Source organism: Ctenopharyngodon idella, chromosome 4 (assembly GCF_019924925.1).
Source record: "Ctenopharyngodon idella isolate HZGC_01 chromosome 4, HZGC01, whole genome shotgun sequence".
Classification (NCBI taxonomy): domain Eukaryota; kingdom Metazoa; phylum Chordata; class Actinopteri; order Cypriniformes; family Xenocyprididae; genus Ctenopharyngodon; species Ctenopharyngodon idella.
Genome location: NC_067223.1, coordinates 3,388,227 through 3,404,631, shown reverse-complemented (window position 1 = coordinate 3,404,631; position 16,405 = coordinate 3,388,227). Strand labels below are relative to the sequence as shown.

Here is a 16,405-nt window from a genome sequence, read left to right as displayed (position 1 = left end):
GATAACGAACTCGCGTCAAGATTGGACACTGTCGTGACAGCTGTGAAAAGACTTCCCAATAATTGTGTGTTTTTCCGTATTTTCTGCCAGCTGTTTCTAATTAGAACTAACATACCAGAATCGCAAATGAATCATTTTTAACGGTTCTTTACAATGAATCGGTCATACGGCTTAGCAAACCGGTCTGAATCGGAATCGGTCTGAATGATTCGAAAAGCTCACTCACATATTTTTTTTTTTTTTTTTGATGTTGGAATATTGAAAGCTTAAAGAAAAATAAATGATAAAAAGTGGAAATAAACCAAGCTGATTCTCTAAGACTATAAACTAAACCTGTTACTATAAATAAATATATTTTTAAGGAAGAAATAGTTGAAAAATCAGTGTGACTCATAAAAAATACATCTGCAGCTAAACAACTGACCAATCTTTATTCAAATACAAAATTATAAAGCTCAATTTTTTTCCAAACAGGACTAAGGACATAAACAGCATGAGAAAACATGGTCTAGGGCTGAATCTCATATCCAAGAGGATCCAGGCCTTTATCCAGCAGGAGTAGAGAGGATTCCCTCATCTTCTGGAGAAACTTCTGTAGTTCCTCTTTAGAGAAAACCTGACAGAGAAAGAGAGTTCAGATCATCACATAAACAGTTTCACTTCAAAACAACACAGTAATGTATTTACTTTCACCACCTATGGAAATTTAAAAAGAGTTAAAAAAAAATGTCATGTTTGACAATAAGATCATCTTATTGTGAAACACTATTCATGTCTACATTCACAATCATTCTCTAAAAAGGGTTTTGATGCCACACCTCATATAGCCTGTGTTGGTCAGATGCGATGATGTCAGCCAGACGCAGACTCTCCTGGTGGAGCTCAGTGCGCTGCAGTACGGTTAACAGAAGGAACGACATCATGGGCAGACACAAACGCCGCAGCAGAGCCATTTGATGAGCACGCTCAGAGTCTTCCTCAGATTCCTGCAAAAACACACAGTCATTAAATCCTTAACATCCTACACCCAAAAAGAAGAAGCCTCGAGAAGAGGCTTAGTCGACCAAAATTTTATTAGTCGCAGGAAAAAAAAAATATCCACAGGAAGTGGCAAAATCACGCAGTCTACGATGGACAGATCATTAACAGCTGGTCTATGTAATATTAGTACATCGGGCAGCACATCCAAACGCTCGACTATCATTAATCGACCTCAAATATGGCTTACCATCTCAAACATGCAAGTAGTAGCAACTTTACATGGCTGCTCGCTCTAACGTTAACCTAGAAAAATGTGCAATTGAAGAGTTTGTGCGGACTGTGTAAGCTGCGCTTACTGCATGACATGGAGGCGCCGGTGCGATCACTTGCACTTAAAATACTGCATTTTTGGTCATACAGATAAGAGTAATACATCTTTCGAATCGGTAAAGTCTAGGGCTGCACGATTAATTGTAATCGAATAGAAATCGCGATTTGGCTTATGACATCGCAAACGATGTGATTTTTAATTATATAAATATGTACACAGCGTGTTAGTGAAGAGCTGCTCTGTGATCGGTAGTAAATGATGCTCCATCTGAGAGCACTGCATTAGAAAAAGCAACACACGTCAAATATACAAACTTTCCAAACATGAGAAGCTTTTATGAACTTCGTTCCAAACAAAAGACAACATTTAATGTGTTTTTACTCCAAACTCACTTCATAACGTCAGTTGAGTGTTTGAAATAGCATTTTGATTAGCATTGGATTATAAATATACTTTATTATTATGGAAATACCCGAGAAGGCTTGAAGAAAACATATAAACCATGTATTGTTGTAGTCGTCTGTTTACTTTATTCATGTTTAATCAATCAAAGGCGTTTCTACCTTCTTTTTATTCAGTCACAGCGATAGCATGATGCCCATTGGGGATTTCCTGGAACGGCGTTTGTTTTGATCTATATTTGGAGTATTTGGAGTATCAGACATGTTTAGCGCCAAGTAAAGCTCACTGAATCCTATTCAGGGTAAAAATAGGAAAAATAATTCCTCTCTCTAAAGAACTTTGAGGGGAACATATAATCAATATGTTTTTCTCCAGCGTACATAAGTGTACAGGGGTTTTTTTTTTTTTTTTCACAGTGGATGCATAAGAGGCACGTAGTTCATATTAAATACATAGACTCCATTTTTGATTTTGCATACCTCCTGACAAAAACAAAGAAATTATTGAGATAGATTTTTATCATAATAATATAATATTTGATAATAAATCCTTAGACCTTTCTAATGATTTATAGACATACTGCTTGCATGTTAACAGGTAACCCCACATTTTGTCATACAAGTTTTAAATATTATTTTCTAATTATTATAGTTATTTATAATTAAATACTAATGCTAAATACTTTAATAATGAAAGTTATTACAACAGTAATATTTCTTATTTGGTTTAATATTTTTATTTAGCAATAATGAAAATAATAATAAAAATAATTAGTCAAAATAATATATTAGCACAAAATTTCGGGCCAAATTGTGCAGCCCTACAAACAAGCCTGGTATCGTTTAAATATATTTTTTTTATTTGTTTTATAAAATCGCATTTTAACCAGAAAAATCACAATTAGATTTTTTCTCCAAATCGTGCAGCCCTAGTAAAGTCTACTTTTATTTGTGTGCACTCACAATAACAACAAAACATGCTTTTGTAAAATAATGAAAGCAAACAGGGTGTGCTTTCTGCCGTCTCTCTCTGTGAACTTAAACGTGTCAAAAACAAAAAAACAAAACTCCATCTTAACTTGCCTCACAGACATGAAAAATATATAGAAAGCGAAGTGTCCACTTTTAAATGAACTAATTCAAATGGAAAACAAATATTCTCAGGTAATGTAATCCATATGAAACATGCATATAGGTGCGTAATGCAGAGATGCATCGTCAAATTGATCACAGTAGCCAAAAATACAGAAAACACTAATTTATCAATGAATTATTAAAATGTTAAAGCAATCTCCTTGCTGTTTTTCTCCCCGACACATTCATAATCATTACTTTTGCCGGTGCGCTGTGGCAAGCTTTATGTGAGCACTTGAGTGCTGATAGGGCTATTGCTGATAGGCATTAAAGGCTCTTTATTATGATTTATATGGTTTATTAAAAAACGTGCAATTAGTCGACTAATCGCTTAAAATGAACGACTACTAGTTGACCAGAAAAAGTTGAGGGCAGCCCTAATATGTGTATATTATATAGTAATGTTGATCAAACCTGTAAATTAACAGAGAACCTACTCACCTCTCTAACATCCACCATCCATCCTCCATCTACAAACAGGAGAACATTATAGATCCTCTCCTTCACATCCTCCGTCAGCGCTCCCAGACGCCCCTTCCAGTTCTCATACTCTATCTGGAGGAAGTAAAAAGAAAAGCCATTAAAGATAAAGGTTAGAAGTGTTCACTACAGAATAGTGGTCAGCACTGTGTGCATGTCCTGTTCTGACCTTGTACTCTTCTTCTTTCATCTCATGGGCCACCTTCTCTGTAAACTTAGCTTGAGCAGGTGCTGTGGGTTTCACTGGAGGGCAGTTCATGTGCTTGAACCACTCATTAAATGCTTCATGAGCTTCCTGCGGGGGCGGGAATAATTAAGAAAAAAGGTTTGGAATAATTAAGATTTTTTAAAAATGTTTTTAATGTCCCTTATGCTCACCGAGGCTGCATTTATTTGATCAAAAATACAGTAAAAACAGTAATTACAAAATATTATTACAAATTAACAGAAATGTTTCTATTTTAATATATTTCAAGTGTAATTCATTTCTGTGATGGCAAAGCTGAATTTTCAGCAGCCATTACTCCAGTCTCAGTGTCACATGATCCTTCAGAAATCATAAAAGATTTCTTTCAAAAATAAAAAAAAATGTATTGTATCGTTCATTACAATGACAAACAAATCAGATTTGCCCAAAGATGGTTCTTCTCACCAGATAGGCACGGATGCACAGATGCTCTCGAATAGCATTCTCCTCCTCAGCAGGAAGGGGCGTGTCCATGCCCTGCTCCTCCCACTGTCGGTAGATCTCCCGCATGGAATCTTCCGGCACTTTGGCAAAGACCATCTTGGCTGCGTCATGCTTCTTTGATGCTACAGCAATAGAAGAACATTAGATGTGAATAAATAATCAAAGCTAACTGACTAAAACTAAGACTAAACTAAGCTATTTAATTATAGTGGAATAAACTAATGTATTTTCTGGAAAATAAGTCACACCTGAATATAAGTTGCATTATAAGTTGCATTATAGTTTAAAGAAAAAAATCCCAACAGATAAGTTGCATCTTTGTATAAATCACATTATATTATTAAATTCAGAAATTACGCAAAATTCCGGTAAATAAAATGAATAATTTATAAACATAAACATTATAAAAACTATAAACACGTATTTTAGTTTCCTTCACTTTATAACAAATCCTTCAAATGTTATGGTATTAAGAACAGAAAAATAATTAAATATATACGTATACAATAAATTATAGCGGCTTTCATTCTAAACAACACATTATAAATAAAAATCAATTCTAAAATCAAAATATAAAATCAATTAGTGTATAAAATGATCAATTACAACTCAATTACATCTTAATACAATAACTTAACTGTAAAAGTCTCACCTAAGAACTTCCTCATGATGGCATTGCTCTGTTTAAGGGCTTCAGCTCGCTGGGCAGGATCAAACACCAGCCAGTCAATGACATCAATCTTCTGCTGATCCTCCTGTGTGAACAGACGAAGAGTTTTGAGTTCATTCTATTTGTAATTGGATATAGTTTTATAAATTAAAACAGTTAACAGGTAAATTGTACCACTGTAGTTGCCGTATCCAGGGCAGGGGTCAGGTCATGGTGGGCAAACTCATCTGTGTCTCTCTCTCTGATGGTCTCGACCACTGTTTTTGTGATCGCTGGCACGTCCAAACCTAAACACCACAAAGCATAAACATGTAATGTAAAGTGAAGGCCCGATATACTTCAAATCGCTAACAGTATACTGCTGCAAATGTATTTCAAACATCTTTTTACCCCTAAACGAAGAACGAAAAAGAACTTTGCTGTGATTATACCAGGGCCTTGAGTCTGTCATTATCACAAAATAAACCCCTTTCACCTTGATGCAAGACTCTTTGACCTCACCTGCTTGCGTTGCCAAGTCCAGACAGTGTTTGCGCTGCTCAGTCTCTGTGACTTCCTCCAGGAACTGAGCGTATTGTGACACGGCCATGTCAGAAGGGAGATGACTGACGTAGAACGCAATGAGATCCACTTGCTTCTCCTTCACTAACAGAGAGATGTAGGCCTTCAGGATATCTACACACACCTCCTCCTGACAGAGACAGATCAAACCAATGAGTTTGAATCAAACATTTCAACATTTTGGTAATACAAAACAGCAATACAATCTAAAACTAAAGAAAACCACGCATATGAGTACGTACCTTGAGCTGCATGCCCAAACTGCGATAAAACAGCACTAAATGTGACATGAAGCGCAACAGATGAGCTGGCAAAGATGTACTTCTTCCCAACCAATCACTGAACTCCTCCAGAAGACCTTTCAACACAAGTTCAGTGGACATTAAATTCTTTATTTTTTCCTTTGCAAAAGAAAAACTAAGATTCCTTTAACATATCTGTTCTCAAAGCGTACCATTAAGATCTCCAAGAATGACAAACTTCTGAATAACATGGTAATGCTCCTTAGTTGCATCCAGAACCCTCTGTCAACATAAAACATTTGTGCAAGATCAGAAAAGAAACTTTTCAATCTGTTTAATCTTTTAGAGATGAAACCTCATTCATTAATCCTCACTTTGGATTCTGTTGCTTGAAGCTCTTCAAAGACTTTCTCCAAAGTCCAACTGGAAAAGCCACATGATAGAATGAATCATTTAGTGGGAAAGGATATGAATTAATATGATGTACATTAGAACGTGTTTAAAGTCGTACTTGGTCTCCAGAAACTCTCTGGGCAGCTCCTCCAGCTCCTCACTGCCCAGACCAGAAGAACAGATCTCCTGCTCTACCAAAGTGTCTACCATCACTCGGAAATACGCCCAGACCGTGTCCTCCCATGACTCGCACACAGGTAACAGCTGCAGGACATGAGGACAAATTCAAATAATGACAAAATCAAGAGGAAAGAAATAGTGTAAAAATGGATGGATGACTTTTTACCTGTTTGAGGTTTCCACTAAGTGCAGCATAGATGGCTCTTTCATATCTGTTGAACTGCTCCTGAAACAGCAAAACAAAGCAGAATCTAAATCAGAATGACAAACAAATTTACTTAGACATTCACAGAAGCAGTCCATTAAAATTACAGACATTTCACCTAACTTAATTATCAATTTTTAATTTCCTGAGACTTTTATCCAGACAGACCAAGAGTTTTCAGACTTTTTAATGCTTAATAACTTAAATGTCCTAACTGAACTAAGGCCTAATCCTGGCTTAATCTGTCTGTGAAACCAGGCCTTAGTAGTTTTTTTTCAGCTCAAATTTCCTACCGACCCTCTAGCACCCCCTTGTAGAGCCCTGATCTAGAGTTTCCTCACCTCCTCTGCCATTCTCCAACAGCAAACCTTCCACACGCTCCGATGAGGATTCCCCTCTACTGGCTGAAGCTCTCCACCTCCTAAACACACACAAATCAAAAGGGTTTACTCCACCTGACCAATGAACGTCCATGTCTCGATTGTGATCACGGGATTTAAAAAAACAAAGAACTTCTAAATAATTCAATATTGATAACTAGAAAAAAAAGTAATTGCCATGCCTGTTTATTGACTGTTTTGCAATATATCTTCAAAATTTCCTGACAATTACAGGGTGTCCAAGAACGCACAAATTATGAATCATACTACTGTTATAACATGAATGGATGCATATAGTCATATTTGAAACAATTAACAAAATTTGATCATTTACTCACACTCATGTCTTTCCAAAACCCATATGAACATCCTTGGTTTTCATGTCTCAAGCCAGCACATTTGAGCTTCCATTTACCATATTTGATGTGCTCTATGTATGTGCCTTGATCAATATTTATATGTGAAAAGCCTAAATTAAATCTGTTTATTACAAGACTCTCTAGAATACCTGATTATGAGTGATCAGTCGTAACATTTTGAGGTGTGTTATTCCCCGATAACAATCGTCATTAATAGCAATGCTGAATAACATCCCGCACGTTCGGATATCTGAAGTCTGCACGTCTTTCATGTCTCTTGTATCACACCGTAGACTCGCTTGTTTTGTTTCACAAACACAGCTTCTGCCCTCTTGTGTCTCCGTTATATTTATCAATTGTACTGAAAATGAAATTGACTTCAGTATTAATAGTACAGTTGTTTCTGTGTTCTGTGTTCATCAATATCTCGTCCCCATAATTATTTATGTGGTGAAAAGCTGTATCCCTGAGCACTTGTTCACTCGTCTTGGCTAAAAGCCGCTTGCTAGCAACTATTTTCTTCACTGAAGCTTTGTGTTTAGTGAGCTACTAAAATATTTCAACAAAAATCTATATTTTGTGCCCAATTATTTGCTTATGTGTGAAGTAACTGCGTAAGAAGCAGGATAATGTACATCCAGCTGGTTGTTATTGCAAAATAAGCCCTTTCAGGGTGATACAAGACCCCTCCGCTTCACATCAGGGTCCTGATCACCCTGTCGGGGTTTATTCTGCGATAACAACAGGCTGAATGTACATTATCCCTTCCTTATCATATAAGGTGATTGTGATTGAAATACTTGGATTAAACCACTTGATTCATATAGATTGCATTTACAATGTCTTTATGAACTTTTTGAAGCGTCAAAGTTTTGGGTAAATGGACTTTCAATGGAATCAGGTTTTATAAATATCTTCATTTGTGTTTTAAAGATTAATGAAACTCTTATGGGTTCAGAACAACTTGAAGTTGCGTAAATGATATAATTTTCCTTTTTGGATGCATTTTTTAAAACTATCCCTTTAAGTCCTATTTAACATAAAAAGGTAACATGTAGTTAAATGTTGGTTAGTAGGTGTGTGTGTTGACCTCCGTTGATGTTGGGGTCATGGTACAGTTTCCAGCCTTCCAGAGTGGCAGCACGCCAGGCCTGACCACAGCGCTTACACAGCCTCTGAGCCTACACACACACACAAAGATATATACGGTGTCATTTTCAGTATTCACTACTCTGCTTTAAAAAAAAAACTGAGAATGTCCAGGCTTGTCTGCAGTCACCACAGAATCTCAAATGTCAGCTATTTCTCTCAAAGCTCTTAAAAAATGTATTAGTTTCTTAATATATGTCATGTCATATATTTCTGGATGACTATCATAAGAGCCTCCTCTGGCTCTGTGGCCGATATGACACTTTTCTTTGCGTATTCATCTGTTGTATGCACTACTGAAATAAATCAGTGACCAAACCAAAATATTTCAAATGTGTCAAACAGAACATTACTTGTTTTGTAGTATTACAATACTCAACTACAAAACGACACAGAATCCCCATCAGACAACACACACACCTCATCAGTCATGCCGGCTCGTATGAGATTGAAGAGGTTTTTAAGCAGGCGAGAGTCGTCCTCTCGGTCCAGGTCTGCCAGTGGTCTCTTCTGTCTGATTGGAGCATCAGGATCCAGTTCTGTGACCAGCGGCCTGCTGAAACCACCGCTGGACTGATTCCTCCTCAGCTTCAGGGTATGGAGCGTGTTTTCCCTACACATGAACAATTCACCATAAATGATTTACTGGATTTTAATTTTATTTTGAATCTGAGATATTCAATAAGTAGTAATATTACTTACCAGTACACAGATTTGGCGTAGTATTCAATGTTATCAGAGAAGTCTCCTATCTCATCTTTGGCTATACTCTCCAACCAATCCACCACCAGCTAAATAAACACACCAGATATTGAGTAGAGGTGTTTTTCCACACAGAAACCCTCAGAATGGGTGTAAATGGATGCGTGTGTACCTGGCTCTGTCGCACCATACTGTCCTTTTGGAAGAACTGCTCCATTACTGCCTTCTCACTCTCACTGGGCATCTACAGAGAAAACACAACCACAAGTTCACAAGCAGTGCCCCCCAAAAATATTCAAGTCGCTATTAATGTTTGAATGTCACTGCAATGGATACAAAATATCACACCAAGTGGCATCTGCAAAAAAAGTGATGCTACTTGGTGACATAAAGAAAGTTTCTCAACACGTTTTGTCTTCATTTTGGACAGTATATCATTGTTTTATCATTTACAACCTAGATGTGCCATCTTAGGGTTTAATATTTTGAAATATTATGCAATGACACTCAATTTTTAAATGTGGCTCCAAAAACCTTTTGGCACCACTGTACATATCCTGTAGAGCAGGCCAGTGTAACACACAAGCACTTACAGTTATATCCATCATGATGTCTTCTTCCAAAACTGTCTGGACTCGGTCTCTGGTTTAAGAGAATTATAACAATATGTAAGCAAGCAAGTAATACTTTTATTCACATATACATTATCATACAAAAGTTTCTGGGTCGGTAAGATTTTCTTTGTTCGTTCTTGAAAGACAAGTAATGTTCACCAAGGTCGCATTTATTTAATCAAAAATACACTAAAATTGTGAAATATAATACATTTTTAAATAACTGTTTTCTATTTGAATATATATATATATTTTAGAGGGATAGTTCACCCAAAAATGAAAATTTCTTTGTTCTGTTGAACACAAAGGAAGATACTTTGAAGAATGTGGGAAACCGAAACTTTCTTCAAAATATGAGCTTTTTTCAAATATTGTGTTCAACAGAACAAATAAATTTATACAGGTTTGGAACAACCAGAGGGTGAATAAATGATGACAGAATTTTAATTTTTGGGTGAACTAACCCTTTAAAATGTAATTTATTCTTGTGATGCAAAGCTGAATTTTCAGCATTACTCCAGGCTTCAGTGTCACATGATCCTTCAGAAATCATTCTAATATGCCGATTTGCTGCTCAAGAAACATTTATTATTATTATCAATGTTGAAAACAGTTGTGTTGCTTAATATTTTTGTGGAAACTGTGATTTTTTTTTTTTTCAAAATTCAAAAGAAGAGCATTTATTTGAAATTGAAAACTTTTGTCACAATATAAATTTCTTTACTGTCACTTTTAAATCAACTTAATGCACCCTTAATGAATAAAAATAATTTCTTCAAGAAAAAAAAAAAATCTTACTGACGTCAACAGTAGTGTAAGTCATGTATGAATGTATGAGTGTGTTGTACCTGTATAGGGAGGTGATGAGTCTCCAGGTCACCATCTCTTGCTGCAGCAACCAGGTAATGCTGACCGTCTTGGAGGATTTCTGCTGACCAGGGGCCGAACGGAGAACCAATTTCTGCAACATACTGACCTACAATACAGGTGAAGTCTCAGTAAGGTTTTGTTTAGCTTGCCATGCCAACATTTAAATAATTATTGTTTAAAAAAAAATATATTGCTGATTAATGAAATTATGATTTTAAAATTCCCTGTCTATGCACTACTGAGTGTGTACCTTGTCCTGACAGAGAACCTCATACTCCTCTAACAGATCAAACACGGCTGTGGACGCATGACGCAAATATGACTGCAGAAATTCAGGAAACAAACTGAGAGATGCTGGGAGAAAAAAGGGAGAGAGAGTGAGATGTAAATCAACTTATTTAAATAAACTGATCACTTCATTTGTGAAGGTTTTTATGAATATTCACCAGCCTCTCCGGGATCGTCTTCCTTTAGCATGAGAGCGCTCATGCTGACATCATCAGTGAAGCTTGTGTCCACCAGCCCAGACAGAGGAGACGGGTAAAGACTGTTCGTCCAATCACTGTCATCCATGTTCTGAAGTGTCAACAAACAAGAACCAGGTAAAAGAGTTACCACTGAAACCATACAAGCAAAATATATGTAGTCAGGATGAATAAAGGCGGTTGTGTTCATATGAATTGTGGTCACTCACTATGCTCAGACTGCCTTTGGTACGGGGTGTGTTTACAAAGCGAGGAGTTCTGCTTCCTGTCCCGAGGATGGCCGACACATCTGGGTTCCTGAGGGCACTTCTTGGGGTGACTGTACACAATATAAAAAAAATCTGCACATCAACACAGATCACTAAACATAAAACTTGCAAGAGAACATTAAACAGACTTTGAGGAAAAAATTCCCCAATTTACAAAAAATAAATAAATTAAAAAAACTGCCCCTAACATTCGATTCTGATTGGAAACTCACAACTCTTTTACTGTGGTGCTGTATAGTGTAAACACTGCTTACTCACATGTCTGTTTAAGGAGAGATCCAGGTGTTTGGCGCGGTATGGTTCTAGCAGGGGTAGTGCTGGTTCCAGGACTGTCATCCTGTGCCAGTGGGACTGAACACACAGTCAAGGAAAAGAAAAACCTACATGTTTAGAGCATATTTCCAGTGCATATAAAGGAGATATGGATAGTGTTTAACATTATGTCTATTTCATGAAGTGTCTGACCATTGTACTTAAACTATCAGATGAGAACAAAAACCTGAACTGTTGAGTTGGGCTGGATAATGACACCATTATTGTCTTCTGTAAATAAATGACTTATGGTATTTGGTCTCGGTAAGGATACATGCAACTTTTTTGTGTGAACTCTTTCTGCGGGCAGCCCGGGTCACCTCAGTGTCCCGAACCACTGGACTCAACCAGGTCTGATTCCTGCACAGAATACAGATACACCATCATTACATGTAAACCATTATAACATGTTACTATGCATAGTTAGCTGCGTTATGTCACATGTTCACAAATACAGTTGAACACAGATTGTCTCAAGACTATTGCATTAAACGGTATTAACGAATCATACAAAAACAGAACTAAAATGACTTAACCAAACCCAAACAAACTCAAACTTCAAGTAAAACATAATCAAATAGCAAATAGCTAAAAACTCATTATGAAAGAAGTGTCAAAACAAAAACAGCTAACTGTTAACTATTACTCTTTTGCTAAACGTAAATTTTTGTGATCCGAAAGGCTGTATTTACATAAAAATAACATTACACATGTTATCTTTTCAAAACAATAGATAATAAAAAAGATACCATTTTCTTTTCTGTCATGTGTGTTATGAATGTTTATATTCACAGTGTGTAAATGACATGTGGAGTCGTTCTCTCAACAATAATTAAAATTGGGGCAACACACGAACCAGACATAATAGCCAAAATAATCGGATAACATTTAAACATGAATAATGTCATAATAAAATGTAATATTTACCAGTCCATAATGTTTTAAGTTCACGATTGCTAGCCAATGATGCTAGCGCACTTAATTTTGCGCCTCCACTTCTGAGGTTCGTTCTTCTTCTGAGCTGTGTATTTTATTGTGCTCATCGCACTGCCCCCTACTGGAGCGGAGGAATGAGTAATTACAAAACTATCACCGTCTGTCTGGTACTGCCACCTACTGGCCTCAGAAGGAATTACATGCATAGCAATATGTCTTTCTATTTGTTCAATTAAGTCACGTAATCTTTTGAAATTTATAACCTATTGCATTATCGGGATAACATTTAATCTTGGCCTGATTATATTGCACTAAGATTGGTCTGTCTTTTCAAAAAATATTTTCACCCTAATCCAATCCAATATGTATCCATTACATTAGTGGCACATGACATATTTATGATGGGATTATTTTTTAATTTATAAAATAAATTGAAATGTCACGTCTCATAAGTGGTATTCGGTGGCTATTTATCGGATTCTCCGTACAAATATCACATACTTATTAATGCCTATATTAATGCCAAGTAATTATTTCTCGTATTAGTACTATACTTTAGGGATAATCAGGCCTAGCTGTCACACCTTGTATTTCAGTGAATATTTTTTAAGGTAGTGTTTTTGTTTTTTAAGTCAATTTCTATATAGACACATAGCCTACCTTAAAGACTTGGCTACAAAACAACTGAACAGCACTGTTATATTCCACTGACCCAATAGGCTAATGGAGCATGCTGTCACCTGACAATTAAAATTATAAGCATTTCAGCTACATTTAACCAGCAAAAAGCGGCTAAATGATAAAGGCAATGGCAAACCAATCGTCTGTGTAAATGTATGGTTTGCCAGAAGAAGTAGCTAACAGTATTTTCTTCCCTAGCACAGCTAAAGTCAGCAAGACCAAAGAATTTCAGGTTGTAAGAGGAAGTTCAGTAGCAGCACTCCTCTGTGTGATCTAAAACTTGAAAAGAAGCAGAGCATGACACACAACAAAAAAAATATGTCTCATACAGAAAGGATTGTGAGTTTGCAAAGTCCACAGCTCAGTTCCACCGGAATGCTGTTGTGAGATCTAAAGCAGTCTGTTCCACCAAGACACTGACATTTACTGATGTTTTAAGAGGAATATATACCTCAACATACAGTATATATACTATCGGTAACACTTTACATTAAGGTTGCCTTTGTAAAGGGTTTATAAAGGTGTTTGTTAATGACTAAAAAGTAATTTACAAATGCATTATAAATCATTGATAAGCAGTTATAACTGCATGAATAAAAAAGGACTTTAATGCAATACCTGCCAAATAGTGAGCCATTTTTAACTCACATGTTATAAATGCTTAATAAATGTATTTATTCACACTCATTTAACTCAAAACCAGATTCCTGATTTATTTCATGATGCAGCAAAAAATACTACTATAGTGAGACCGAAGGGTGTTGTATTTGTGGTTTTCCCATTAATACCTATCTCATGACTGCCACTTTCTTATTACAGTATGTCGCTTACCAGAATTGTCTTGCCCATTATACTTTGCAAAAAGGTCATAATGCCTATCCACAGCAGTGTATAAAACTGATTTCTTGTTACCAAGATGAAATTCGAACTTTATTTTGAAAATAAAGACAAAGAGCACAACCATAACTTGATGAGATATTAGTAATTTAATTAAAATGAAAATAAAAATTTAATTCCAGTATTAGCTACTTGTAGGGGTGTAACAATATATTGTGTCACCGAAAAACAAAAATGCAACAATCTGTATCATGGATAGTAACTATATGTATATTGTGTATATTTCACCCAAAATGAAAAATTACTGTGTGAGAAAAATTCAAGTTTACAGAGTTTTAGTGTCATTCCTACATTAAACTACTATATATAATGTTGAATATGTATAATGAGGGAATGATGTGCAATGAGGGAATATTTGTGAGTCCTGATAATGCTAAATGTCTTATGTTATCCGTAAATATTTATGTATTTTCAGCTTCAGAACAATGAATATTTTTATTCTGGTGTCACCATTGTCCTTGTGCACTGGGTTACCAGCACCAAGTCCTAGCCTATTCATTTCCACCTCCACTGTAATACCAGATTTAGCATTTTAATCAACAGTTAATTTTTTTGTTAACCTTTTACCTTATGTCTTGGAGTATTGCAATAATATTGTATCGTGAGTTTAGCATCATGATATATATCGAATCGTGACATGAGGGTATTGTTACACCTGTAAACCTATAGTGGACATATCTGAACCATTTATTCATGAGTTACAAACATTAATAGCCTATTGTTAAAGTGAACCTCAATGTAAAGTGAACACATGTGAACCATTTATTTATTAATTATTAATACGCACAGAGAAGATAGTATTTTTTTCTGATGAAATATTGGTAACACTTTAGTATGGTGAACAATTCTCACTTTTAACTAGTTGCTTATTAGCTTGCATATTGGCTGTTTATTAATACTTATAAAGCACATATTAATGCCTTATTCTGCATGACCATATTCTACACCCCTTAATCCTACCCAATACCTTAACTTAAATGCTTCAACAACTATCTTACTAACTATTAATAAGCAGTAAATTAGGAGCTTATTGAGGCAAAAGTCATAGTTAATAGTGAATATCTATCTGTTCCCCATAAAGTGTTACCAAAATATTTTATTTTTGATGCATTGTATCAGTAAACACAACTTTAAACTTGAAACAAAAAAGATTAAACTTTTCTTTTACAGCACATTGGAAAAATTACTGAGCGTGACTTAAGAGCAAAAGGTGCAAAAGCAAACATCTATCATGGTATAGGGGTGCATCAGTGTAAGAGGCATGGGTGACTTGCATATGTGTGAAGTAATCATTGACATGGAGGCATATATTGGGATTGTAAAGACATGTACTGCCATCAAGATGACATCTTTCCTGGGAAGCAAGACGATGCAGGTCTCGTTCAGCATGTGCTACATCAGAGTGGTTTCTTAGACACTACATCGTAGAAGGGATGTGCTTGACTGCCTGCCTGCACTCCATCTGTCTCTTATTGAAAATGTATGGCCCATCATGAAAAGGAGAATCAGACAATGATGACCACAGACTGTTGAGCAGCTGTTTTGTATCAGGCAAGATTTGGCAAAAAATTCACTTGCAAAACATTAAAAATTAGTATCCTCAGTTAAAAAGTGTAATTGAAAGGAAAGGTGATGTGACACAGTGGTAAACATGCCTCTGTCCCAACTCTTTTGGAGTGTGTTGCAGCCATCAAAATTGAAATGTGTTTATATTTACAAAATACACTTAAATTGGTCAGTGAAAACATAGAAAATATTTTCTTTGTACCTTTGTTAAATAAAGATTAAAGAGAATGAACAAACAACAGATTCTTGATTTGGCATGAATCTAGAGGCTGAGAGTGAAGAAGTGTAGCGTCGCTCACTGCCAGGCTATGCCCAGTGTGACCCAGAGACTGAGGAAACTGTTCTTTCATTGAAAATTTGGGTACAGAAAATATCGAAAATTTTGGAACAGAAATAAACTTTTAATTAGAACAAAAGATTCTCTGCCTAGCCCTCCTCTGATGGAAGGAGTCCTCCTGATTCAGAGCAGCTCCCTCCATCTCTGGGTCGCCTGTCTCAGGGCCACTTTGACAGACGTTTGGAGGGTTTAGCGGCGACCTGAGGAACGGGCTGTGTCGCCTTCCTGCGGGTTGCTCAACTTTGCAGTCGGGATGTTGTTTCTGGCAGCGCCGGAGCAAGTGTAGAAGCTGCAGGGGGACTCCCTTGGTGACAAGCAGACTGAGGGCCAGCCTGATGGCAGTCGTATCATGCAGGGGCAAGATGTGTTTAATGGTCTGTCTGCTTTTGGACTTCCAAGAACTGCTGGGCATAGTCCTCGACAGTGTTGCTGAAGAGGCCGCCATGCGAGATGGGGGTGTCTTCATCCCCCATCTCAGCAAGGTTCAACCAGAGATGGCGCTGCTGGACCACCAAGGTGGACATCATCTGGACGAGGGCCTGCACCATGACCTTGGTCACCCGGAGAGCAAAGTCGGTC

General features: G+C 36.6%; 1 protein-coding gene across 1 annotated transcript; it reads right to left on the bottom strand.

Moving 5' to 3' along the window:
* Positions 1–412: 412 nt before the first annotated feature.
* nup107 (nucleoporin 107) lies at positions 413–12,480 on the bottom strand. The gene is made up of 26 exons (XM_051890109.1): positions 12,337–12,480; positions 11,684–11,769; positions 11,356–11,448; positions 11,038–11,147; positions 10,790–10,919; positions 10,594–10,697; positions 10,322–10,449; positions 9,453–9,501; positions 9,032–9,103; positions 8,860–8,948; positions 8,578–8,770; positions 8,099–8,189; positions 6,611–6,690; positions 6,231–6,290; positions 6,003–6,148; positions 5,866–5,914; positions 5,704–5,773; positions 5,492–5,607; positions 5,190–5,379; positions 4,863–4,975; positions 4,671–4,773; positions 3,980–4,140; positions 3,497–3,622; positions 3,289–3,402; positions 819–986; positions 413–616 (listed from the first exon to the last, which is right to left on the bottom strand). The coding sequence occupies exons 1-26, from the start codon at positions 12,342–12,344 to the stop codon at positions 509–511; spliced, it is 2,757 nt and encodes a 918-aa protein (XP_051746069.1). The 5' UTR covers positions 12,345–12,480; the 3' UTR covers positions 413–508.
* Between the last annotated feature and the right edge of the window lie 3,925 nt (positions 12,481–16,405).

Bases quoted from the DNA above. Each gene is read 5' to 3' on its own strand.
- nup107 (XM_051890109.1), bottom strand. The intron at 10,698-10,789 runs GTGAATATTCAT...TTTTTCTCCCAG, and splicing joins AGACGATCCCGGAGAGGCTG to CATCTCTCAGTTTGTTTCCT. The intron at 9,502-10,321 runs GTACAACACACT...CTCTTAAACCAG, and splicing joins CTCATCACCTCCCTATACAG to AGACCGAGTCCAGACAGTTT.